General features: G+C 38.5%; 2 protein-coding genes across 2 annotated transcripts; both read right to left on the bottom strand.

The window, feature by feature from the left end:
* Positions 1-4,136: 4,136 nt before the first annotated feature.
* On the bottom strand, positions 4,137-17,063 carry ankle1 (ankyrin repeat and LEM domain containing 1). Its single transcript, XM_061738485.1, has 9 exons — positions 16,703-17,063; positions 14,394-14,546; positions 14,140-14,245; positions 11,665-11,788; positions 8,856-11,243; positions 7,816-7,987; positions 7,170-7,332; positions 6,942-7,074; positions 4,137-6,195 (listed from the first exon to the last, which is right to left on the bottom strand). The coding sequence occupies exons 1-9, from the start codon at positions 16,765-16,767 to the stop codon at positions 6,029-6,031; spliced, it is 3,471 nt and encodes a 1,156-aa protein (XP_061594469.1). The 5' UTR covers positions 16,768-17,063; the 3' UTR covers positions 4,137-6,028.
* Positions 17,064-19,687: 2,624 nt separating this feature from the next.
* Positions 19,688-26,056, bottom strand: alpi.2 (alkaline phosphatase, intestinal, tandem duplicate 2). Its single transcript, XM_061738486.1, has 11 exons — positions 25,938-26,056; positions 25,337-25,453; positions 24,285-24,400; positions 23,763-23,937; positions 23,262-23,434; positions 22,995-23,120; positions 22,823-22,892; positions 21,971-22,105; positions 21,478-21,669; positions 21,243-21,359; positions 19,688-20,189 (listed from the first exon to the last, which is right to left on the bottom strand). Exons 1-11 carry the CDS (start codon positions 26,011-26,013, stop codon positions 19,915-19,917), a joined length of 1,572 nt encoding a protein of 523 aa, XP_061594470.1. The 5' UTR covers positions 26,014-26,056; the 3' UTR covers positions 19,688-19,914.
* Positions 26,057-26,160: the final 104 nt, after the last annotated feature.

Here is a 26,160-nt window from a genome sequence, read left to right as displayed (position 1 = left end):
ATCTGATCTCCTCATAGTCCACAGTACTGATTGAAGCACTTGACGGTATTCATTACAGAAACATGCTCTGTTTTTTGTTTAGTTTTTTCCCCCCGCTGCATCACCAGCATTCCTATTACAATCTCTGTCGCCATCGCTCCTTCACAATCTGCTCGGCATATGTGGCCTTTTAACTATGGCATCCTGTATCACTTGCACAGTAATTCCACATTGCCTCCACAGTTTTGGTCGTCAGCTTCACTGAACAGGCCGTGCTTGCTCAGATTTTCCCAATTCTAAATTATATGGTTTCACTCATTTGGAGGATCACCCAAGATCAGTTATTCTTAAGTTACGGTTTTTATTGTCTTTTTTTTTTTTTTTTTTTAAGCTCCTTATATTTAGCTTGCGTCTCAACCCTCCCCACCACAGCCACTTATCTAAAAATGATTCGGTGGTTAAATGTCAGAGCTGTCTGTGCCATTAAGGCCAGCATGTTTGAAGGAAGGACACCCTCCCCTCCTCTTTCCTCTGTCTCTTCTTATTTCTCTCGCTCTCCCCTTAGCTTTCACATCATCCACCTCCCCCCCACGTCCACTCGCTCAACCCGGGCTGGTTTGAGGGCTGATGTGCAGACCTTGTCATTCAGATTAAGGCCACACTGTCAGCTCAGGGCTCTTCTCTCTTTAGTTGCGTGTCCCGGATCTCTCTTCCCCCCACTGTCATCCTCATCCCGCGGCCAGAGAAGACCTTATAAAGCCACACTCCTTCTCATCCACTTCTGTCAATTCCAACGCTGTCAATCAAATAACTGCTCGCGAGAGTGAAGAGAGACTAAGTTAGCGGTGTCCCTCGCAGCAAGGACTGTGCTTTTCGGGTCCAAGCTTCGACGATGTGTCATCAGCTAGCAAAACTAGCTTTCTGACCTAAGTCAATACCTATAGATCGCTTGTGCACAACACAGTAGAAGCAGCTGTAATGATGAAATGAGACAAAAGGGGTCTACACTCTTGTACAAAAAATGTAACACAATGTTTTGTGAAGACAAGTCACGTTGTTATTTTTAAATCCAAAGTTTTCTTTGTGAAAGGAGTTTTTTGCAGGAGGTGACAAATCCACCACATCATCTTAGTCACTCCTTATCCCGCTCTGGAAAAGCAATGAAGTATTTATCATCCCACCAGATCTTGACTCACCGCCACAGTTACCGTCACGTCATATCTAATTACTATAGTAGCTCTGCGGTATTTGATTGTTGTGCTTCTCACTAACGCTGCTCTTTTCTGTTTTTGTTCTTCTTCTCAAGATGAGCAAATGACTCAGCACCGTGTGAGATAGTGGACAGAGTTTCTTTTCTTGGTAATCTGTACAAGCTGATAAAATTAAACACACTTTAGCCACAGTGTCACGTCATAATGGAACAACAGATGCTATTGATCGGTGTGAGTCTGCAGTTTCACAGCAGGTTTCTGATTCAGGTCTGGTTCCTCTCGGGAGGCCCGGCAGCTGCGCTTCGACCGCTGGATGTGAGCTCCACCCAGGTGCTGTGAACCAGAACCTAGTATGAGTCAGGAGTTTCAAGATGACTTCCTCCATATAACTGCTACTTACAGCAAAATAAAATGTGTTCCCATGCACCCAGACTTGGTGTAATGTGTGTCATTATCATAAAATGTCCTTGCAACACTGCAAGTCAGTTCCTTTTTTTTTTTTTTTTTTTTTTTTGCCGCAATAGTTGCAAAGGATGAAGCCGCTGAAGACTCATTGATGTGTTTTATTTAATTAATTTATTTTTGTTGAAATATCTTTGAGGCCTGTATTCTTATAAAAAATGATATTGGAGTGTTTGATCTCTTAATTAAGGTTGTTAAATACTTTTTTAATAAAAAATAGTTATCTTAAAAGCACTAATTGGAAAAGATGGTATCATCATAGCTTGGCAGACACCGACTCTTGTTACTTGGTGTCCTTCAGAAAAAGGGAAAAGTGATGTGGCGCGAGGGTTGGGAGCTGCAACGCCCTCTTCATCTTTAAGCAGACTGTCATCCCTGGTCACCATCAGGTCTGTTCTCGCCCCAGTGAACATTCAACGCTGTCGGTGAGTTTGAGCTAAATTGAAAAAACCATCGACCGTTGACTGTACCCTGTGGCCAGCCTTTGTCGCCCGGTGCCTCAAAGAAAGAAAGAAGACAAAAAAAACAAGTCCAACACATGCATAAATCTGTACGAGGTCATGGCCGACGGTCGCCTTGTAAAGTCCCAGAACGACGACTGCATTCCTCCTCTCCACAAACATGCTAAACACCTCCAGCTTCCAAATAACACCAAAGGTCACAATCAACATTCATTGCTGTCGGTGGGTTTAACTGTGTGGTAGAGCTCACTGAACGATGAATGCAACTGTGTCCCAGATTTCATCCGACCGTCACAACGAATAGAGTCACAACATGCTGATGATGGCATAATTGAATCCGCCTGCCTGCCTCTCTCCCTCGCTACCTCCAGCTACGGCCGCTTGGATGGTGTGATCTGACATTGTGCCATCTTAAACATTAAAGAAGTCTGATGAATATGAATACACATAATTAATATGGAACGGTAAGTGATTCATTGTGAATGGAAATATTTCTTTGTTAATGTCTTCCAAATCATGGGCATGCCATTTTGAATTTGTTGCTTGTAATACATTGTGTAAAATTTGTACTTTCATTCATGATGTTCTGGCAAATCATTAAAGAGCTATAAAGTTAATTTGTGTTCCTGATTGATACCACTGCATTATAATCAAAAAGGTTATCACCGTTTCAGGTGACTTGTGTTGTGGGGTTGGCAGAATCTGAGAGTTTTCATATCGATGTTGGATTCAACAAAGTCAAAGCCCTTTTTTTTTTTTTTTTTTTTTTTAAAGCATTTCCGAAACGAGAAGCAATTTAAAACAGATTTTTGAAAAGGAAGAATCACCAGTCAAAACACCATGCTGCTGATGAGATGCACATGGAAATGTGGGCAGAATTTTTCTCACTGCAGACATATTTTCTATTTTCCTAAATGTCTGCTACCATATTTTTTAGTTTTTGCTTTATTAGATTTATAATGGTCTTTCCAAATATTGGAAATATTTATCTTTGAGGGCAAGTTTTAATACAAAAAATAGAAATGTACATTATCAAATAGGCTTAAAGTCATTTGTGCACATTTTTTTTGGACATGCAGTTATTAAACAAATATTCAGAAATGCATCTAAAGCAAAAACATGGAGCAGTCACAACAGTTTAAAAGTCAAATGAATTTCTCTCAAAATGTTACACTCTCACTCTTAATCTAATCTGGAATCCCTAAATATAAATCAGATCCTAGGTAAGGCATATTTATTTTATTAGCACTACATTAAATGTTGCACATGCTTTCAATAATCCAAGTTCTACCGTGTCTGTATTTTCCTACGTGTCTGCAGCTGTGTGCGTCCACCTTCACATGCTAGGTCTGCCAGATGAACAAAACAACTTTTTTTCTAGACTAATTTGCAATCCTTTCATGAGTGTGTTTAATATTTCAATTTAGAAAAATACTCTTTTAAACTTGTCTTAGCAAAATACAGCTGATGCAGCATTTAAAATATGCTGATTCTTTTAAACCATCGAAGATAAAGAACTTGGACAATTTCCAAAGGGAAAAAAACAACCCTAAACTGTTTTAATTATTGCATCATGTGGGTGAATTTCAGACTAATACGGTTTCAATCGCTTTTATAATTTAAGATTGCATATGTTGTACTGTTCCTCTATAGCACCACACATTGTACATCTTTTAAGGAGTTCAGCTTGTGAAGTGTGTGAACTGAGAAGCAGCTCTTTAGACGAAACCTCTGACTATTCTCTATCAGATTGTTGCAGGTGTCAGTTAGGTCGAAGGGCTTTACGGTTGACAGCAGATTTGAAGGGAGGATATGTTCTGAGCTACAGCGAGGGCCACAATGATGCAAGTGAGAAACTTGAACCACTGCCTAGAAGCTGCCACTGAAACTAATGAGTCACATTACCAGTAACCCAAGACCAGTCTTTCAAAATTAGATGTGCACCTTTTAACATGAAGGGCTCATTCTCACAAAGGAAACGCATACAAAGTATTAATTTTCAAAATACTGTTGTTTTTCTTTCTTCTAAAAGAAAACAGCCAAATGAGGCCCAAGTTTCATTTGTACAAAATGTTTTCCAGTAACACTTAAACACAGTTGATGCTGTTTTAAATGAATGTGAACATGGAAAAGATTGTGTTAATATTTGAAGCCATTATTTACCAATCATTCATTTCGTTGAGCCATAGAACAGGAGGTTAAGACCTATTACTGTTCAATCTCTGAACGGAAGAACGAGAATTAATGACCTCCTTTGTCCACTAGAGGGACACCAAAGAACAGACATGAGAGGGACTAAATGTAGCACAGATTATACATGACCTCTACACCTCCACGCTTGGTTAACCTATATTTACACTATGAGCACTTTTAAAATAAAATGCAAATGCAAATCAGGACAAGACAGTAGTAGTTGCAATACATGTGATCACATTGAGGGAAAGCAGAGTATTCACTAATTGTGTTCATTAATAATAAGGGACACATGACAAAAAAAAACAATCTGCAAGACATAGCGACGGGCTTTGTTTTTTAAAAATAATAGAATCTGAATAATCAGAAAGTGACTACATTTGGGTTTTTTTTGCGTATTATTAAATGCTCAAATTTGAATTTCTTTTTTCCTTGTTTTTATATTAAGGAGTACTGAAAATATTTACAAAACCTGAATCAAAACCGAAAGTTAATGCTTGTTAAAAGATGTTATGCTTCTTTTCTCTGGTGCCTCGATTTTCAACCAGGGGACTGTCATGTCAAGAAAGACGAGGATTTTATAAAATGCAGTGTTTGTTAGTTTTAATGCCTATTTGTAATTTAGAAATTTGTGCAACTTCCAGACAACTCATCAACTGTTATACCCTGAGGTGATAATGAGCACTTTTTATGCTCACTGCTCGGGTCACTGATGTGTAGTAAATGAGATGACAAAATTATGGAGATTATGACACCAAATAACAGCTGCAGCCAGAGAGACGCAGCGTGCAGTCTGATAATGCTGCATTCAAGAGCACAAAGTGCTGTAAATGAAAGAAACTAGCTGGACTACTAAGCCGCAGAGCCTGCTGATCTACAATGAGCAAAAATCACATATATAAGTTCATATTCTATGTTCAGCTATACTGACAGTAAATACATACAAAATATATACATACCAGTTATTACTGGTCAAAAATAAAATAAAATGTAGTCATATCACAGTCTAACAAACACAGATTTCCTTAAAAAAAATAACATTTCGTAATACATGTTTGAAATTGCTACAGTAAAAAATTTACCTGCTTAATTGCCAGCTGCCTTCTTCTTTTTACAACATTTTCACTTTTTTTAATTGAAATACTCAGTGGAAAATACGTTCAGGAGAAGCTGTTTACATGACACATCACACCAGATAACTTGATAACGCTGAAATGCTTCGGGGCTCGGTTGTGCACCAATTTGACAATCTTAAATATCTTGGACTGGACTCCCAGAATATAAAATAGAAAATGTTTTGATTGGTTTTTGAGTATCCATCATTCATCAGCACATCTGGGTAGATTAAAGGAATAGTTCTGATAGATTCTTGGGACATTCTTAATTTGGTTCAAAATACATGATGTTCTGTGTTTAAAGGTCACGTGTGATACTCTGCATGTATTAAAGAAAAGAAAACTGTGATATTGGTTTTTGGTCTTATCACTGATAGCACAGATCACATATTGTATCTTTCTCAGAAATAAGACATGCAGGTTAATTTACGAGAGAATGATTATTCAGTTCATGGATAGAAGTTCAAGAGTTCTTGATGTTTTAAAAAACAAACAGACAAAAAGAAAAAAACAACATTTTTGGAGCAATAAACCAGTGTTTTGTATCTACAGTAGTGGTGTTTTCCCCTCTGTGTGCATTGCACTTTGCAGCTGCCTGCACGGCCGTCTACTGTCTGATGTCTGCTGGTCTGAGCTGCCTCTCGCCCTCGGCCAGGAAGATCTGCATCGCCCGATAAAGCAGGTGGATGCCGAGCTGCCGTTTTCTCTTCTGCTGCCAGTTGGACACCACGCCATAGAAATCCCCACGTTTTTGATTGGTGAGCATCTTCAACCCTACGACAACAAAGAAACGAGTTATCTGGTTACTGAAAGGCATAGGAACGCTGTTATCCAAGGGCTTCGCATTTGAGTCATTCCACACCAACTCACCAACGATGTCCCAGCATTGGAGAACAAAAAGGTTTGCAATGGTGTGAAATAATGCATAAAAGTATTTTGTCCAGATGGGTAATGAAGACAAACTCTAGCAAGTAAACCCCAAGAAGAAAATCAAAAAATGTGTTGAGAGCTTAACGCGCTGGTTTTTGTGCATCTGAGGTTGTGTTTATCTAGTTTAAATACCTGAAAGCGACAATAACAACTACATTTTATTCTGGTGAACATAAAAAAACAAAAAAACAATTACATTTCACTCCAAAGAAGACATTTTAAAAATGCCTACCTAAAAACAAGAAGTTTGAGTGGTATTGTAATGTTAAAACTCATTAGGTTTCAACATTTTTTTCCCCACAAAAATCTGAGACATGAACTGAAAAAAAAAGTTCTGAATCTGACAAGAAATGATACATTTGGTTTCAGGGAATTTGGGGAAACTGCTTTTATGCTGATTCACCTAGTAAATCCTCTTCTACAAATCGCTTTTCACAGCTTCTGTTTTGCCTTCTTCCTCTATTGTGTTATAAATTTACTAGGAGATAAGTTCAAAGCACACAGGAGTGGGTATATAAAATAAGAACTATTTTATGAACTATAATACGTTTTGAAAATCCCTTTAGAATTAGTGCTGGGCTTGCACTCACCGACAGCCTCCACCATGCAGGCTTCTCTTGTGTACGCCTCCACTGGAATAACGTTCTGGAAACAATGCAGAGAGATGACACCCTGCCCGGCGTTCCACACCTGCAGGATTTGCTGCACTTTGGTGCACAGGTTCTGTCAGAGGAAACAAAGGAGCCATGTTTCATGCAGATATCACATTTTATCATTCATTTTAATATAGTAGGACACACGGGTGTATACTGCCTTACCTTGGAGGTCTTTTCTCCTTTATAGTACTCCAAAGCCTCATAAAGATGACTGTAGGGGCGGGAACGTTTTCCTTTGCCCACGTAAAATATGGCATGGACAAAAGTCTGGAAACACTCATGAGGAGTCATGCTGTGGCAGCGGAAAGGTAGGTTCTTTGTCACTCTGGCAGAGGAGAGAAAGAAACAAAAATCAATTTGACTGAATACTGAACAGTTAAAGGCATTTATCTGCTTGGTTAAGACTGAAAACATAGACGGACCCAGTTTTTGTAAGTAAAATCGGGGTTTACAGTGCTGAATTACGAACACATAAATCCCTGTGTTCGCCCTTTTCAACACATTTTTCAGCTTTCTGATATCATTGATGATGAAAACATGTAGTTTAGCAACATGAACAGACTCTGGAAGTATTTAGTGAGACATCAGCAGAGCTTTTACCTCACTGTACTGGTTACGCAGATCTGATCATTAAAGCTTCTCACATGTTTTTAAGTATCATATTTGCAGAATCCTACCTGACTTCAATCACTGGATTATATGAAATTCCATGCAAAATAAAAAACATCATCATCATCATCATAATAATACACTTGGCAAACTCTGAACAGTAACAATGTTTTCCGAGGAGCTGGAAAAGGCAGAGGACCTTGGGTCAAGAAGCAGGTAGTTGAAACTGGACTTGATGATGCCCTCTCTCCACTTCCTGTTCTTGTCTGGCTGGTCAAACTGCTGGCTCAAAGCCTGCTCATCCGCATGGCAATCGGGCAACTTGAAGTTCTGCAGGGCCAAAGATAGTTCTGGACTATAACCTAAGTGTCCTAAAATGTAAAAAGAGAGAACAGAACACAACTGTGGATGATTTGTGTCGATGAGGATAAGCAATAAAGTTCATTAATATGCTCAGTAGGGCTGTTTGATTAATCGATTTTAAATCGTAATCGCGATTATGTAATTAGAACGATGTTAAAACGTGAAACTCGTAAAATCGATTTTTCAATTTTTTTTTTACCTTGTCTGCACATATTAATGATTGATACCATATTAATGATAGATGGAAATACCTCTCAATACCTGCGACAAGTGCCCCATCGGAGAGGCTCTTTAGTGTAGGAGGGGGCGTTGTAACATGCCACCGGGCATCCCTCAAACCAGATGCCGTAGACCGGCTCGTGTTCCTTGCAAAAAACTTGCAAATGTGAATAGCAAATGTAATGAGTGACATTACACACCTCTACCTCCTTCATGGGTTGCATTATTATTTAGCATGCAAAGACCCAGTTTAGTTTAATTAGAAAATGTCTTGTTTTATTTAATTGGAAATATAACTTACTGTATGTTTGCAAGTTCTGATTTGCTGATTTTTTTTTCCAGAGATAAAACTTTATATTTTATTATATTTTTTAAAACTTTTTTTCGACTTATTTTACAGAGTTTTGCACTTTATTCATTAATTTTTGGTTTAATAAGAGCCAAGTTTGGACTTAAAGCCCAATGGGGCAAATGTTCAATAAAAAAGCTGCATATTTGAAATCATTTCTTTGCCTTTTGTCAATTCACAAAATAATCGTAATCGTAATCGAAAATCGGATTTTGAGAGAAAAAAAATCGAGATTTTATTTTTGGGCAAAATCGAACAGCCCTACTGCTCAGTGGAGTTAATCTACTGAGGTTAGTAATCAGCATTACCTGTCTGTGGCTGGTTTAACTGCCTCTGGGGATGCCACGAGTGGGAGTTGGATTCCTGGAGCAGGTGACACAACCTTCGCATGTAGGTGGGCCTGGTGCGAGTGGAGATGGGACCTGGACTCTCCCCCAGCTCCACGAGCTTCAATCTCAGCTCCTTGTCAGTCAGCCCTCTGATTTCTGGCAAACTATCCTCAGAGTCACTCCTATCCTTCTCCGGCACTGGGGTCTGGAGACACCGGTTCTCCTTTCCTTTGCTGACCTTCATTTCAGCCTGCAAGGAACGCCAGTCATAAATAATGGTCTCCTCGCTGCTGGTAGCGCTGGAGCTGGAGCTGACGGACGTGTCTGCCGTGGGCGGGACGTGAGTCTCGATGAGCTCGTGGCCCTGCTCCGTATCGGTGTAGAGGTACTCCACTGGTTCGTCCAGGTCCTGGATGAGCGGACGTCCGCCGGGGGTGTAAGACAGGTTGGCCAGGCGCTGTGACCCGCGGCTCCTGGAAAGCCTGCTCATGCTGTACCTCGGCGTGCAGCCTGTCCCTGGAGTACAAGGAAGCTCAGAGTTCTCCCTGGACCTCCTCGGAGAAAAACTGCTGGAAGTGGATGAAGAAGACGCAAAGTCTGACTGAGGGCCCCAGTCCTCGGTTATCCAGGCTTCTTCGTTTTTTAAGTTGTTTTCTAGGGGCTCAGCAGGGGCACCCGTCACACTTTTCTGTGCAACTGCCTCATCTGCACTAGTCAGGTCATCAGTTAGAAATTCCTCTCCTTCAAACAAACCCCCGTCTTTTCCTTGCACAGCAAGGACAATCTCAGCAAAATGTCTTTCATAAGAATCAAATGTATTATCTCGATCCTTGTCTAATATAACTGTGTCGGACAAAGACTGCGACTCATCAGCACAGTCGTTTACGGTCTTACGAAGAATTATTGTATCATCTTGACTGTTGCTGATGGACGGTGAGTCCTGGCTCTCCATGATTGAGGCGTCGTCTTCTTCTTCTCTTCTCTCCGAGTGGGAGGGTGTGTAGCGAGGAACTCGTGGCGAGCTGTAGTCAAGTTCGCTGCCCTGGGACCTGGGAGTCTGGCGGAGTGTCCGAACTGGTGTAGGCAAGGTTTTCTCAAACAATAAGGATGTGATGAGGCTCTCAGAGGTTTTGCTTGTCCTCATTGAACAACGGCTCAATCTGGACCGTGTCCTGCCGGTAACAAAAGGACTCGGTGTGAAAGGCAGGTCAACAGTTTCTTCTAATGCTTCAGTTGCACAAGATCCGGCGTACGGCACTGGCTCAGCAGCTTCTGCTGGACTGGAAGTGTCTACGGGAGCACCGCTACAAGCATCCAATGCTACATTGTTTTGTTCATCTTCTCTGGAGAATGTCAATTTTTTATACATACTTGTTAAAGGCTCAACAGTTTCTGATTTTGAACCACTGTTCGGTTCTCCTTGAGGGGATGGACGATTCCTGTCTTGACTCGTAAATACAATATCTGAGTCTTTAAAAACCGGACATGTTTTGTCTGATTTCATCCCAGCAGAAACATCCTCTACGACGGGCCTTGAAGGATGTCCAGGGTGTATGGAAGCCCCCAGAGCACTGGTGTAATGGTCACTGTCACAGCTACTATAATGACTGCTGCCAGTCCCACTGCTGCTGCTGGCAGCTTGGGACGGTGCTTGCTGTTCAGATGCGCTCCCCTGGGGTTCTTTCACATTTTCCCCCTCCTCTTCGTCGTTGCTTGCATTTGAAGCTAAGTTGCTGATGACCGTTTTCTCCAAATCCGACTCGGTGCTCTCGCTGCTGTCCCTGCAGAAGACGTAAACGTGGTCCGGGGACGTGACGTCGATGCCCTGTTGGGGTAATAGAGTGGCCATGCGGTCCGAATCTAGGAAACCAGAGTATTCGTGCATGTCAAACGGTACCTGGCTGGTGCACTGCCTGCCTTCGCTGGCGGGACATTGTTTGGGAGATTCGGGGCTGAAAACGGGAAAATATTCATCAGCATCCCTGAAGCTGACGCTCCTCCGCACATCTTGCCTGGAGGAAAGTTCTGGATAGATGCCTTGATTTGGGGGAGAGCTCACACCATCATCTTTGTTTGTGAACAGGTTTTCATCAGTACGTGAAGCATCCTCTTTAAGACCTATCATTTTAGCTGGAGGTCCCATGGCCGACATGCGAGTGCTTGAAAGTATAGAAGGTCCAGAGAGTCTGTTAAAAGATATTCCTCTGAAACTTGGCCTTCCATTAATATCAGACAGGTTGAAAAATGAGGAGCGCCTTGTGCTGCTCAGTGGTGCTTCACCAAAGTCACTTATCATAGACGACTGGGAACTGAAGCTGCAGTCAGTTTGGGGATAGCTGGACGTGTCGGTCTGGTGTGAGTACACAGCTGCAGAGAAACAAAAGAGGGTTCATTAAGTTATACAGTTAATTTTATAATAATAAACATCAGTTCTCCAGCAAAAACCTGGAAATAATAGAGTTGCAACTCATAAAGTCTATTATTTAAAAACGACCAGGCCATTAGGTGGATGATCAGATTGTTATCTAACAAGGAATAGTGATTGATTGGATTTTCTACCACACATCCCAAATCAATTAAGCTTAATTATGTGTAACAATGAAAACTCCTCTGATTTAAAGCATGCATACCTCAGTATTTTGCGATGCAAGACATAGCCGTTTATATGGCATTTAAATCCACTGGCAGGGAAAATACAATACTCTTTAACCTAGATATATGTAGCCATCATAGTAAATGAAGTGCTGCAATCTATTACAAGTTAAATCTTTCAAATAAAGTATTTTACAGTATTGAAACTGAGGCAAGTCCTCTTCTTCAGTTTCCGCTGAGCTGGCCTGGTATTCCTTGAGGAGATGAGAGCATTTTCGATTTCCCTGTTCCTCTGCAAGCTGCCCTGGCGTGTTCCCTTCCTTCATGAACAAATAGATAACAAAGGTACAGTAAACAAGCAAAGTAGTAGATCTTGTAACCCCTCGGATATTTACTAAGATCCTGTGTACATCTGACATAAACATGCGTCCCTGATGACCCGATAATAAGTGCACGGCTCTATGCGTAGGTATGAACACACCCAGGATTAGGAATGGGCGATATTTTACCGTTCACGATATACCGTCAAAACATTCCTCACGATAAGAATTTGTCATGTCGCGGTAAAAACGATAAATTCCCGTTGATGATGTTTTTGTGTAAAGCTGATTTTTGGAAGGAAGGAAGGAAGGAAGGAAGGAAGGAAGGAAGGAAGGAAGGAAGGAAGGAAGGAAGGAAGGAAGGAAGGAAAGAAGGAAGGAAGGGAGAAAAGAGGAAGGGAAGAAGGAAGGAGAGAGCAGGGGGAAAGAAGGAAGGAAGGGGAAAAAAGAAGGAAGAAAGGAAGGAAGGAAGGAATGAAGGAAGGAAGGAAGGAAGGAAGGAAGGAAGGAAGGAAGGAAGGAAGGAAAGGGGAGAAGGAAGGGAGAAAACAAGGAAAGGATGAAGGAAGGGAGAAAAGAGGAAGGGAAGAAGGAAGGAAAGAGCAGGAGGAAAGGGGGAAGGAAGGGAAAAAAGAAGGAAGGAAGGAAGGAAGGAAAGAAAGAAAGAAAGAAAGAAAGAAAGAAAGAAAGAAAGAAAGAAAGAAAGAAAGAAAGAAAGAAAGAAAGAAAGAAAGAAAGAAAGAAAGAAAGATAAATTCCTGTTGTTGACAAACATGGCAGATCTGAGAGCGAGATAGATTCATAGTTAAAAAGGTGGAGTTGAATTGGTATTTTTTTTATCGTCATTTTTATCGTTATCGGGATAAATGCCAGAAATTATCGTGATACATTTTTTAGTCCATACCGCCCATCCCTACCCAGGATGCATTGAGAGATCATCGCTGCATCCCATTATGAGTTGGTCTGAGACACATGTGGCGTCTCAGACCAACTTCTTTACGCTTCTTTGAGATGTGTAAACGAAAAAGTCTACTGGGCCCACTTTTAGTACTGACTACTCACCAGATGTGTCTCTATGGAAATGTTTGGTTTAGCATTAGGACATTTTTAGTCCAGTCCAAAAAAAAAAACAGTGTAAATATTTGAAATCCAAATAGCTGGCCAAAACAGCTGAGTTGAGTGCCAGGACCAGAGGTTTGTCCTGTGGCTCGAGGAGGATTTACCTGCGCTCCTAACCTGCATCTTGATCAAAATGAACCAAAACTGAAACACCCAGGATATTTTTTTTAAAGGAGCAAAAATATTATTTCAGCCCTGGATCTTTAGTGTTTCCAGTTGTGTCTAAGGCAAAAGAGATATTAGCCAAAATAAGTTAGCTGAAGTGTATTAGTGATTAATTTAACTGAACTGAACTGAAGTGAATTCCTTTGTCACTGTATTTTACAATACAGTGGGATTGGGAGTTCTACTCCACTGTGGTACAATATATTGCAATAAAAACAGCATATAAATTAGTCCAAAAAAAAATAACTCAATAAAGTAGAATTGTTTTAATAAGGTGCAAGTATTGATATGCAAGAAGTGGCAGTGGGTGACTGGGTCTGTTTCATTATGTAACATATTACTCTTCCCCGACCGTTGAAACAGCAGGTGTGACATGGCTGAATAGGTTAAAAAATGTGTTAACATTACACTTTTTTTCCAAGGTATTCAAGGTTTCTATTGGTGCCTTAGAACATAGCATCTGCAAATAAATATTTAAGATTTACAGCTTGCATTCTGTCCTTTACTGACCCAATCCGAGTTCTCCTTCTATGGTGGAAACACAAGAGAGGTTCAGCTCTATTTTATTAAATTGTTTCATGTTAGACATTTATACGTCATTTATTTGTTTTTATATTTCCCTTAGAGCATAATTACTATGAAATAATCAGAGATGAATGTGTTTTTTGTGTGATTTTTACTACTTTATAGTCCCTGCTGGATCTCTGTTAATTCTAGGAACCAGTTTGATTACTGCAGTTTGCAGCGCACTCTGTAATAATTATTTTTCTGGCAGACGTTGGTGTTAGCAGATTTTATGAGCTATTGTGGTTATTAAATCTAGGATGACTGAGACAAAAAATGTGGACTCTGTTCAGCTCCTGGTTCTTGTGGTTGAAACTGAGTGGGCCGAGTAAAAGAACCACGACAAAAGCCAAGGTAACAGAAAGGATTACTACAGTTAAAATTCGGATTTTGTCTTGAATGTATAGAACCAAATCATAAATACCGGTAGGTCTGGTACTCAAGACTGGTAATTTAGTGGAACCTATAGAAGCTCCTTAAAGAAAATGAAAATTAAATCTTACATTGTCTTTGATACTTGGATTCCCTCCATTCATCAAGAGCAGCTGGAGATTTTGATGACATCCCCACAGCGCAGCAACATGAAGAGGGGTTAGGCCGTCAGATGACCTAAGAGAAATACAACATCAAAGTAAATTTAAGAAAAAAATTACATTTGCCACCTTTAATGTCAGATCTACCGATGCAAGATAGTAAGTAAACCACCTTATAGCCTTTTTTAAATGTCATTTTTCTCTGTTTATTGTTATCATAATACCTGATATTGGGGTCAGCTCCATGTTGCAGCAACATTTTCAAGCAGTGTATGTTCTTCACAGTTTCTTTGCCAACAGCCAAGTGTATCGCAGCCACGCCCTTACTACCCACCAGATCAGGGCTGGCACCCTTTAAAAGGAGCAGTTGGACGGATCTGGCAAGGAATAAAGATGTTTAAATCATAAGCTGTTACAACATACAATTACTAATGTTTACCAAATAAGAAAGAAAGATTATGAGCAAACCCTAAAGTTTGACAGATACATGTTGTCAAGAATCCTGCATTGTCATAGCAAATTAGTATTTACTCAAACTATTAAGGAGTTTTTGACTTATCAGTGTTGAAGCATCTTGTTCTTTGTGTTTTTTATGTATCTATCTATCTTTTTCGTGTTTTTTTAGCTAGTAATAACTAAATTGCCATCCTCATTTGTCTTTTCTGTTCCATTAATGTATAGTTTTAACAAATTGATATTGTAAAGAAGACATTTTACAATATTTCATGTATTCAGATTAGGTCTCAGTCACACTTGTTATCGTCTTGTTATTGTTCCTCTGCTGATCTGGACTTTTTTACAAGTCTCTGTGTAAATCTTTGTTGATTCATTTCTTCATGTTTATCAATTAAAAATATATTTTCTAAAGATTCCAGCCTGGACATAATTGAATTGCTGACATGTGCATTCTGACGGGATTACAATTATCCCATAACTGGAGTGTTTGTAAAAATAGGGTTATTAAGTTATTTGCAGTGGAACTTTGACTTTACAGATCTCAAAATCAGATGGGATGAAATCATATTGACTCAGGCAAATTTCTCCGCAGGGATTTACGATGAGATCCAGGACACTTTTGAACACGAGGCCCCTGGATTCTAACATTTCAACACGAAAGATGAATGACTCCTTTAAACGTGACTCTGAAATAGACGACTAAGTCAAAAAGCGGCTGGATAAACAGGCCACGTGTGCAAATGTTTATCAAAGGAGACAAGCTAGTGAGGTTCCACTGCAGCATCATTATCTCCTCCATGTTGAGGCAAAACAACTTTTTGTAACAATGAAACAGAAACATCTCTGCATTTATTTTTTTCACTGTGAGATATCCAAAACATTTTGGAGTGATCTTGAATTTCATTTTTTCAATGCTGCTAAATCTGTTTATTTACTTAACATTAAAGACATTATTTGTTACTTTGATTATCCTAAAGATCGTGCTCTTGAACACCTATTGAATTTTATCATTATTTACGCTAAATTCTTTATTCACACACAAAAATTTGCTGGTGCTACTCCTAAATTTGCCCCTTTTCTACTAGAATTAAATTATCTCATTAAATATCTTTATTTGATAAACAACAAAAAAAAGCAATATATTTTTAATAGGGGTGTAACGATACACTAATCTCACGATACGGTACGATACACGATATTGAGGTCACGATAACGATACGATATTATAGCAGTATTTTTTTAACAACCTTGAATGAGGAACATATGACTGGAAACAATGGTCTTTTATTTGAAAGACACAAAATACAAAACAATGCTGTGAGTTTGCCCTATTGTTACAGTTTGTAATTCTTTATAACTGTATAAGTTTTAAAGAGAAAGCCAGGCCAACCATTTTTAACAAACTGAACTAGAAGTAAATGTCAGGTTTGCATTATGCATCTTCAGTTTCATACAAGTACAAATATTTTGCCACAAACTGAATAGTTTCTCTCATGTATGACTTGACTTTTTTCTTTTCCAGAAATTTAACAACTAAAATTAAATAAATAAATAAAAGTAAATAAATACATAGTCAACACAATAGATTAATATTAATAACACGATATCACGATACACTTTGTCACCTCCACGACACGTATTGTGACGTTTTTGTATCGCGAAATTTTGTGGCACGATATATATTGTTACACCCCTAATTTTTAATCAACAATGAAAAGTTGTTCCCTGTATCCTCTGACTAACATTTTGTTTATAACTGTCGTGACCTTTCCTTATTGTTTTCTATGCATCTGATTCTATTCCTTATACCTGTTTTATTCTCCTGTTTTATTTATGTATGTATTTATTTTATTCTCGATTTATTTACTTACTCATGTTTATTATTATTATTATGTTACCTTATGTTACCTTCATTATCTATATTATGAATTCTTATTCATACTAGATATTTTTATAATTTACTCCATCATTGTATGTGCTGTTCCACATACCAATGTTGTTGGTGTTTGTATAGCAAGATTTGCTAATAAAGTTTAAAAAAAAATGTTGAGGCAAAACAAAGAGACTGGATCATAACCTGGGATCTCCATCGTTCACCGCCGCACACAACCGGGTTGCCAGCCTCCTGCTGTTGCCATCCATATCGCCGATATTTGTTTAAAAGTGATCCTAAACGATCTGCATCTTCCACCTCAGCTGGGAATCGCACCGCGACTAGAGATAACCTCGAGCTGAGTTCATGGAGCTGCTGCAAAGGCGACTCTTCACTGTCTTCACACACTAAAATACGCCTTTCCTATTAAGTTAACTCGTAATAAGTTGCAGTAATCATTAGTCCTCAACCCCAAATGCGTAGAGGAAGTGAAATTATGGCCAAACAAGCACCGATTCAAAGTTTAGCTGCAGGTCAAAACACTCCGCGTGTTTGTTTTGGTTAAAGTTCCCTCCAAAGCAGCAGCCGGAAGTCCCGCCCACCGCCGCTCCGGATTGGATCACTTTTGACCAATCAGGTGAGACTTACGAGCGCTTTTAAATCAGAATCAGAATCAAGTTTAAAAATGCCAGACAGGGAATTAACTCCGGTTATTATCGCTCACTCTACAGTAAATAGACGAATGGCTCTTATTACAATTTAAAAAATGTGAAAGGTGCAGCAGTATGAGGTAGACATGGTTATTGAAAGGTGCATTGTAGCATATGATTGAAATTATTATTATTATTATTATTATTATTATTATTATTATTATTATTATTATTATTATTATTATTATTATTATTATTATTATATATTTATATATATGTATATTTTTTTAAAATATTTTAAATTAGATTTTATTGGATTATTTTTCAGTTATTTTATTTTTTTATATATGATGCGCTGACTGGAGAGCACTTTTAATTTTGTTGTACATAAGTTATAATGACAATAAAGAACTATCTATCTATATCTATTATTATTATCATTATTATTATTATTATTATTATTATTATTATTATTATTATTATTATTATTATTATTATTATTATTATTATTATTATTACTATCAGACTATGAGTGATGAGAGTCCATCAGAGCAACAACTAAATCTAACTTTTGGTGATTTTCCAAACTTTAGATCAATTCTTTATCCTTCCTGGGGCCTGTACTACGAAGCAAGTTCAACATATCCAGGATATCTTTTCCTTATCCAGATTCACTAAGCGGGACAATTGCAATCACGCTAAGCGGTCACACGACGGCGGTTATCAACTCGGTAGATCGACCCAGGTTTCTCCAATCTGGATATGAGCGCGTGCACATAAAAGGGGCGGTGTTTTCAGCGCATGACCAATCGCAAGCATGGAGAAGTCCGCTGTCAGAGCCGCTTATTTCAGTAGCGAAGAGCAAACAATAATTTTACGGAAATATGATGAGTATAGGCATAGAATACAGGCAAAAAGCAACACAGTTGCAGCTGCAAAATGCAGGAAAGACAGCTGGCAAAAGATCGCTGACTGTATAAATGCGTAAATTCATAGGGATATAAACATATATTTGAATATTCTGGGAATCTTAATCTTAAACTGTAAACCATGATCAGCAATATTAAAATAATAAAATGCTTGCAATATTTCAGTTGATTTGTAATGAATCCAGAATGTATGACATTTTTTGTTTTTGTGTTTGCATTACAGAAAATCACAATATTCTAATTTTCTGAGACAGTCCTGTATATATTGGTTCTATAACTATTGTTGTTGGCCGATAACTTGTGCTGATGCTGTACCAAAGAATTGGGTTTATTTATTTATTTTATTTAATTTTTTTATTTTTTCAGGAGGGGGGTATTTAGTATTTTAAAGTGACTTGAATGTTCGAGGGACGAAATTGAAAATCCCTTTTTTGCTATCCCCATACAAATGCATCTTCTTTTTGATTTCTTCTTGATTTATTTATTTAATTGGTATAAGTTTTGGATTGACTGTACATCGGATTTTGGGTGATGATTTGTTTTATTTATTCATTGATTGATTTATTTTTTATTTTCTCCTCCACCTCTTTTTTCTTTTTTTCCTTTTTTTTTGGATCGTTCAGTACTCATCAGGGAAAGCAAAGGGGTTTTGGTGGTCCCTGAATACGCGTTCTCTTCGGAGGGATCCTCTCACGATCCGCGCACCAAGCTCCGCTGGATTCTCTTCGAAAGGGCATGCCATTTTCCAAGAGAGCTGATTGGTCAGTGGGCGGTGCTTTTACACCCGGCGATCTGTATCTCGAACATAACCTGCTCCGGAGCAGGTTAGCTGTTCAGCATAAGTTACCATGGCGATGTGCCCCGCTAAAAAATGAACCACCGTCGTAGTCCTGAAAACCCAGGGTTAAACCTGAAGTTACCTCGCTAAACCCAAATCCCGCTTCGTAGTACAGGCCCCTGGGCCTTTATTCTACATGCACATGGTACTGTCGTTGTATTGTCAATTCTCTAATGCTTACTTCTGCTTTTCTGAACAACCACAGTACTTATAGACTGTTAGAAGAATTACTAAAAAGAAGTTCAAATGTTAAAAATATGATATAGCTACTTGGTTTACATTGTCATAATAACAAACAAAGTTGTTTATCTATTTATTTGTTTATATTTTCGAGCCATGCAATACTTTTTGTTCATGTGCCAAAGTGGAAGAGGTGCCTGATTACAGTCACATACATTTACAGTAATGATAGCCCTTATTTCAAGATAAAAACACTGAAATAAGGCTGTGTCAGTAGCTTTTGTAATAAAGAATGAATATAAAGTAAAAATCTAAGTGATTTCAAATGGGGCTACAAGAAGGAAAGTATTTACTAAAAAAAATCAGCTTGTGTATGATTTATTTCTGTTTTTAGGTTAGGTTTTCCTACAACAGAGAGCATGTATTTAAAGATGTTAAAAGTAGTTGAGAAAGCCAACATATTGTGTATTTTTATTCTCTTTACCAATGCACTAATCCTTTTTTTGCGGAGGGTCTGGAGTATGCAGACAGTGTTTTGGACAGGTTGACAATCTTTCATGGATATAGCTTTTTCCAAATATTACAAAAATAGTTTACTTAGATACATACGTTTAATACATTATGTAAAGTCATCCATCCATGCAGTAATAACAAGGGTTTTCATCACAATGTTATTTGAACAAGTAGTAATTAGTGAAAATCACACTAATGTCAATGTTGTACAAAAATACAACTCGTAAATAACATACACCACAGTTATAATATTAATTTATATATTAACCGAACTATAAAATGGCACATTTATTTCAAAATCAAGATTCATGAACTGTAGTCTAAGACAGAGCGGAGAGATAGGAGGAGGGCTGTCACAAGGAGCAGCAGGCTGGGATGAAATGCTGCAGCATGGTTTAGCGAGCAGTCCTCGTAGGGCTCTATGCATGCTGCAAAAGCCATGACATGCGGGATGTAGCTTTGCTCCTGGACTCCATGAAAAAGGTGGGACATTGGACCTTTGGCAAAAATAGCCACATCCTCTATACCGTGGGTTTCTGAGTCAAGAGGGACAGCAGCCTGCTGGCGGTAGCCGGTGGATCCTGATGGAAAATGAGACAGGACATTGTAGTAACTATACTGTGGCCTATACATTCTGGCACATGAGCACACACTGCAAAATACATGTAACAAATTACAGGTGTGGAGGAATTTAGCTTCTTATGGATTAGTGATTTCAAATGTTTCAAAAAGATAGCTGGAAGTAAAGAAAGATTCCTGGAAGTACAAGGGCTTTTGTGTCCCTTTGTTATTTTTAGAGGATGTCTATTCATTTTACTGATTTATTTACTCAAAGGGACAGACATTAAAAAAAAATAAAAAAGAGTAACAAGTGACAGCGTGATATCTACTTGAAACAACTGAAACAAATCAAATCAAGTTTATTTATATAGCCCTTCGCAATAGCCAAAAGGTACCCATTGTGCTTTGCATGAAAGTCCTAAAAGCCTACATAAAATGGAAAATAAAAAACCAACGTGTAAAAATAGTTAATAAAATAAAAAGTATGTAAAATGGAGCATAAAACCAATATAAGCAAGTGTATTAAATTACCCGAGGAAAGGATTTAAAAGTTAAGTTAAAAGCTAGACTAAAAGTGGGTCTTCAGTTTTAACTTAAAAAAGTTGGAGTCTGTGGGAGTGCGAATGTCAGGATTTTATTTTTCAGAATGTCAGCAGTTTATTCCATAATCTGGGGGCCGCAACGGCGAAGGAGTGGTCACCCGACTGTTTAAGTTTGGATCTGGGGACATCCAGTAAAAGCTACCCTGAGGAGCATATGGCCCTGAAATCATTAACTTTATACTTTTGACAGTGTTAAAGTTAGTGATGATGTTTTAGGACAAAGAGCATTCTGATTGTTTAAGTTTAAGAAAAAAAGTGTAATTGTATCAAATTGTCATCCACAGTGGAAGGCTTTTGTACAAAATGTTGCATACCCGTCAGAGACATTCAATAACACAATAAAAGCACTTTCTACTAAATAAACATTTTTTCTTCCACATTGTGGCTGTACAGTAAGTATCTTGTTACACCATTAGATGGAGCCATTATATCTATATGCTTCCCTTACAGAGACTGTCAGTGTGCACTTACCTGCAACTGCCTCATTCACATCAGGGCGACTTCCATTGGTAATCACATATCCTGGTCCGTTCCCATACACAGTAGTGGTGAAATTCTTGTCGTCTTTAGCAAGTGAGCGAGACAACCCTGCAAATCATTGGACAAATTAGCACATTGTTAAAATGAAATAAACAGAGGACATGTGATGAGTTATTACTTAGCTCTCTGTGACTAGTTATGACAATTCCCCAAAAGAGCATCTTACCTAGAACAGGATTTCCTCTGGCGGAATATCCACCGAAAGCAAAGACATGAGAGTGGTCAGCTGTGACGACGCTTAGAGTGTCCAGTTCACTGGTGAGCTCAGCTGCTCGCCCGATTGCCCGATCAAACTCTACAGCATCATAGAGAGCCTTCTTGGCTTCCCCGCCGTGGTGTCCATGGTCAATTCTCCCCCTTGATGTCCCAAAACAAGTCATTTACAAATAAGTAAATGCCAATTTATGTAGAGTGGAAAAAAGTGACTGCATTCCTGGGGAAAAATACTTAAATAAATGTATTTCATAAATACAACTGATGAGATTACTATTGTCTTAAAGGCTAAAGTGCAGTTATGGAGAAATAAACATAAACAAGCAAGAAAATACCCCCCTCAAAAAACAAAACAAAAGTATAGCAACAAAAGGTTACACTTACACTTGTGATGATAGCATCAAAATGTTTTAGAAGTTGAAAAGAGGACAGCTAAATATACTTATCTTCCACAAAGAGGAAAAAACCCTTGGGGTTCTTGCTAAGAATCTGAATTGCTTTCTCTGTCATCTCTGTGAGGGAAGGGTCTGTGATTGGATCTCGTTCAATTTCGTAGCGGAGGTCTTTGGGCTCAAACAGACCTAAATGTAAAGAAAACATAAAGACCTACATTTTCACTTCCAACTAGTGTCGGTTTTAGATGTGTCTTGTCAGAGAAAAGCTTGTCATGTTTCTTCATTTCTTTATCGACGGCGCAAGTACAAATGCATGCCTAAACCCAAGGCCGCCGCAAGGGGTGTGCGAACCGTGCGACCGCACGGGGCCTCGCGCCCCAAGGGGCCTCGCGCTATGGGCTGTTTTTTTTTTTTTTTTTTTTTTTTTTTCAAAAAAATGTTTTTTTTTTCAAAAAAAAAATTTTCAATTTTTTTTTCGTTTTTTCCCTTATAAATATCAACAGTTACGTTCCATTACAGACCTAAATATGTACTAGTCTGTGCATATCAATAAATATATGTGCAATGATGCGCGTGTCTGTTGTTCAATACAACTGATCAGACCAAGCGCAGACACAAGCTGCTCTGATCCAGACGGTGGAGTTGGAACAAACTGTCACACAATGTCGACAGAACGAGACTTTTAAACCATCAAGTTTGAGGGGTCAAGGGCCCACAGTAGTTCACCAACCCTGTAATGGCTATGACTCTCCTCACTAGACTAGACTACACCAGACTCCTCAATAGATTATGTACACTAGACTTTTTTGTAAATCATTACTGTCTCAGAGTGTCAAACATTTCATCATTATAAAAAAAGTTGAATTAGGTTATTTTAACTTAAATAAAATCATCATATCTTACCCATGAGGAAGTCTGTGTTTCCTGGATCGACAGCATCAAAGTCCTTTTTGTGCCACACGTATTGAGCTTTCTGTAGGCCAGGAACAATGATGAAGAATTCTTACAGTAGCAACAATGTATTTTCATATACACAGAACAGAAACAGAGTAGATGTGCACAATATAACATTTACTGTTTTGTTCTTTGCCCACTTGTCAACAAGATTTAGTCCATCTTTTCGGGCTCCATGATGATCTGGATACTCTGGGTCTACCGTGGTTGTGGGAAACATGTACAGACGACCTCCTCCAAGAATAACCTGTATTGAAAGAGATTCTACCAGTTTATATGTTTTATAGCCATATTTAAGAAGGTTTCGTAAGCCAGTGTAAACTACATTATACATTTTTATTGACTTGAGAGCTTCTCCTGCAGATTCAGCAATATTTTATAGGCTTACATTTATTTCTGTGTTGTGGACCAGTTGATAAGCAATGTCACGACAGCCATTATCGACAGCTTCCTTTGTGAGATTGGTGTCGCCGTACCATTCTCTGTCGGCAGAGTGAGCATAGGTGGCGGAAGGGGAAGCATGCTGCACTCTGGTCGTTGTCACTACTCCAACCGATTTTCCTAAAATGAATAATATTGTTTTTATAAACTTAACATTGAAGAGAATATTAGAGATTGTATACATAAATGTAACATTATAAAAGGACCAATTATGCTACGAGCTTCATAAAAATCAAAGTCTTATTGTTGGCTATTTTTTTTATCCTTTTTTTTTACCTTATGATGATATTTTTATGATTCTTGCCGTTGTATTCAAGTGCCCCAAAAAAACATTCATGATGAGAAAATAAAAACGTCCATTTGAAAGAATTTCGTGCTGTTTCTCACACCAAACAGGGAGCACTCCAGATGACGAATGTCATTAAATCTTTGAGGATAAGAGTCCTACCTGCTTTCTTGGCACGGTGCAGAATAGATTCGACTTCATTCCCATGGGCAGTACTACATTGGCCTCTTGGGCCGGCAGCTGAGATACCAAGGGTGCCATAGTTGGCTTTAACTCCACATAAGTACGCTGTTGCTGTTGCAGCACTGTCCGGCATCTGCTGGTCCACATTGTATGTCTGCAGGAACCAAATACAGTCAAACACATTAATATTAAGCTTAATCATCGACCCAAGTGTTTGAGTTGAGATATATATTGTGTGTGAACTGCAGTGTTCTAACAGGGTGATTCATTATTTTTGAGAAAAAAAAAGGTAATAGTCATAGTTTTACTGCATGTTTATGTAGTCGTCATAGTATTGAGTTTCATGTTTATGACTAGGTGTTTCCTTATTTTATAATAGTTATTGTGATATGATTATGTTTTATTATTTTATTGCATACAAAAACATTTGCACTCATTAAACAGTACACAGAACACACATTCCTTCTGAGCAGTGGCAGTGTGAGGTCAAAGTGGTCTGACCTTAGACAGTGCCACGTGAGGGAAAGTATCCATAACCAAACTGCTCTCTTCTCCAGACCCTCCAGACAGCTGGCCTTTGAGGATCCGGGCAGCGGTCACCGTTGGTATACCCATACCTGAAAGCAGGTGGAAGCACGCTTGAGTGAATGATATTTGCAAAAAAGCTGCTTTTGTGCTCTGTGAACCTCATAAGCCTCAGCTGATATGTGGCAGTGAAAGACAAGTTATGGAAGTTGGACTAAAATGTTGTTTTTTTGTACCTATTCTTGTGAAATTATATTGAATAAAAAGAAGACTAAAGAAGACAAAGGTTCCAACTTTATGGGCAACAGTGTATATTATTTCATTTCGTCTCAGCACCTTAATATATTTAAATAACTTAACTCAGTAGACATTTCTGGTAACTGCTTTTGTTTATGGTAAAATAATATCTTCTTTATACTACCTTGCCAACTCCCCATTTACCAAAGAACCTTTTTGTTGTCATAAACATATAATTTATAATGCAATTACAGGTTACTGATTAGCTCAAACGATGATAAAACCTTCAAGATGCTGTAATCAGCATGTTTGCAGGACATGTTGCTGTAATCATAGCTCCATAATCTGTTAATACATTTCAGATTTTTTTCACTGAAGAGGAGCAAAATGACCTTGAATTACAGAATGAGCTGAAGGATATGAAAAGCAATTTATGCCTTATTGGTAGAGTGTTAGAGTTAAGGATGATGTGAGGATTCGTTACCTAAGAAAGGAGAGCAAACCTTTTAAATCTCCACTTCTGTCGGGTGTAAAGTTGGCAATAAGTGGAAAAATATCCATGTGTGTCATATCAGCCAAAAATGGTGGACTAATTCAAACACTTTTGGACAATTTAATTTTTCTTTTTTTTTTTGGTGGCTGTACAAAGTGTGCATTTGGTTTAAGGTACAGAATGGCTGTGTAGTGATGAATTAGACCACAGTGATAGCATTACACACAATTCCAAACTCCACTGGCTTCTTTTCAGCCGTATAAATTTAGTAGGCTAAATGAAATTTTGAAAGACTCACCATCCCCCAGGAAGAGGATGAGGTTTTTAGCTTTACGTTCACTACGTTGAACACTCAGGGCACTGTGAAGAGCCTGCTTCGCTTTGTTGTTCCAGTAGCTTGGGGTGAGCTCTTCATCTACAAGAGAGAAACACAATGAGAGTTGTTGCAAGCGTTGTACATGATCCATCTTTGCAATGGCTTTGAATTCCTATGAAAATAACTTCTTATTTATCAAGAATACAAATATAACGGAAACTGTACTGAGGATGAAATATCAATACAAAAAGGCCATAACTGAAAAAATTGAGCAAATTAAAATATATATTTGTGGGCTTGGTCATCATCACATAATCTTTTTTAACATAATTTTTATTTTAAATGATTTAGGATAAAGTTACACTGGACACCTTCATTTTTATTTTGATTGGTAAATATTCCAGTATTTTTTTTCTGCCACCTCAAAACAAACAATATTTCACTGCACTTGTTTGGAGTTCATGAGCTCTTAAAGTGTCTATTTGCGTCTTTGAATCATCCTTGGAAGGGGTTGCCATCTGAAAACAGTTTTTTCAGTTTTTCTGCAGGTACATAACACCAGCAAAGTGTAACAGATTCTTACCTGAGATGCACAAAGTGCACTGCACCGAAATGAGAATGAATAATCCAGAAAACACGAGGGTGTGTGTATTGGCCATTGTGCAGCCTGTATGCGAGTTTCCAACTCTGCTCTTATCTGCTAACTGAGGTCTCTTTATACCAACGACCAAGGAGCAAAGGGCATCTTGAGGAGCAAAGAGTAAAAGTGCACAGACATGTTGCACCCTGGAAATATTTCGTTTAGA

The sequence above is a fragment of the Cololabis saira genome, chromosome 13 (genome assembly GCF_033807715.1).
Source record: "Cololabis saira isolate AMF1-May2022 chromosome 13, fColSai1.1, whole genome shotgun sequence".
Classification (NCBI taxonomy): domain Eukaryota; kingdom Metazoa; phylum Chordata; class Actinopteri; order Beloniformes; family Belonidae; genus Cololabis; species Cololabis saira.
The sequence above is the reverse complement of the archived record's forward strand: the minus strand, read 5'-3'. Positions and strand labels throughout refer to the sequence as shown.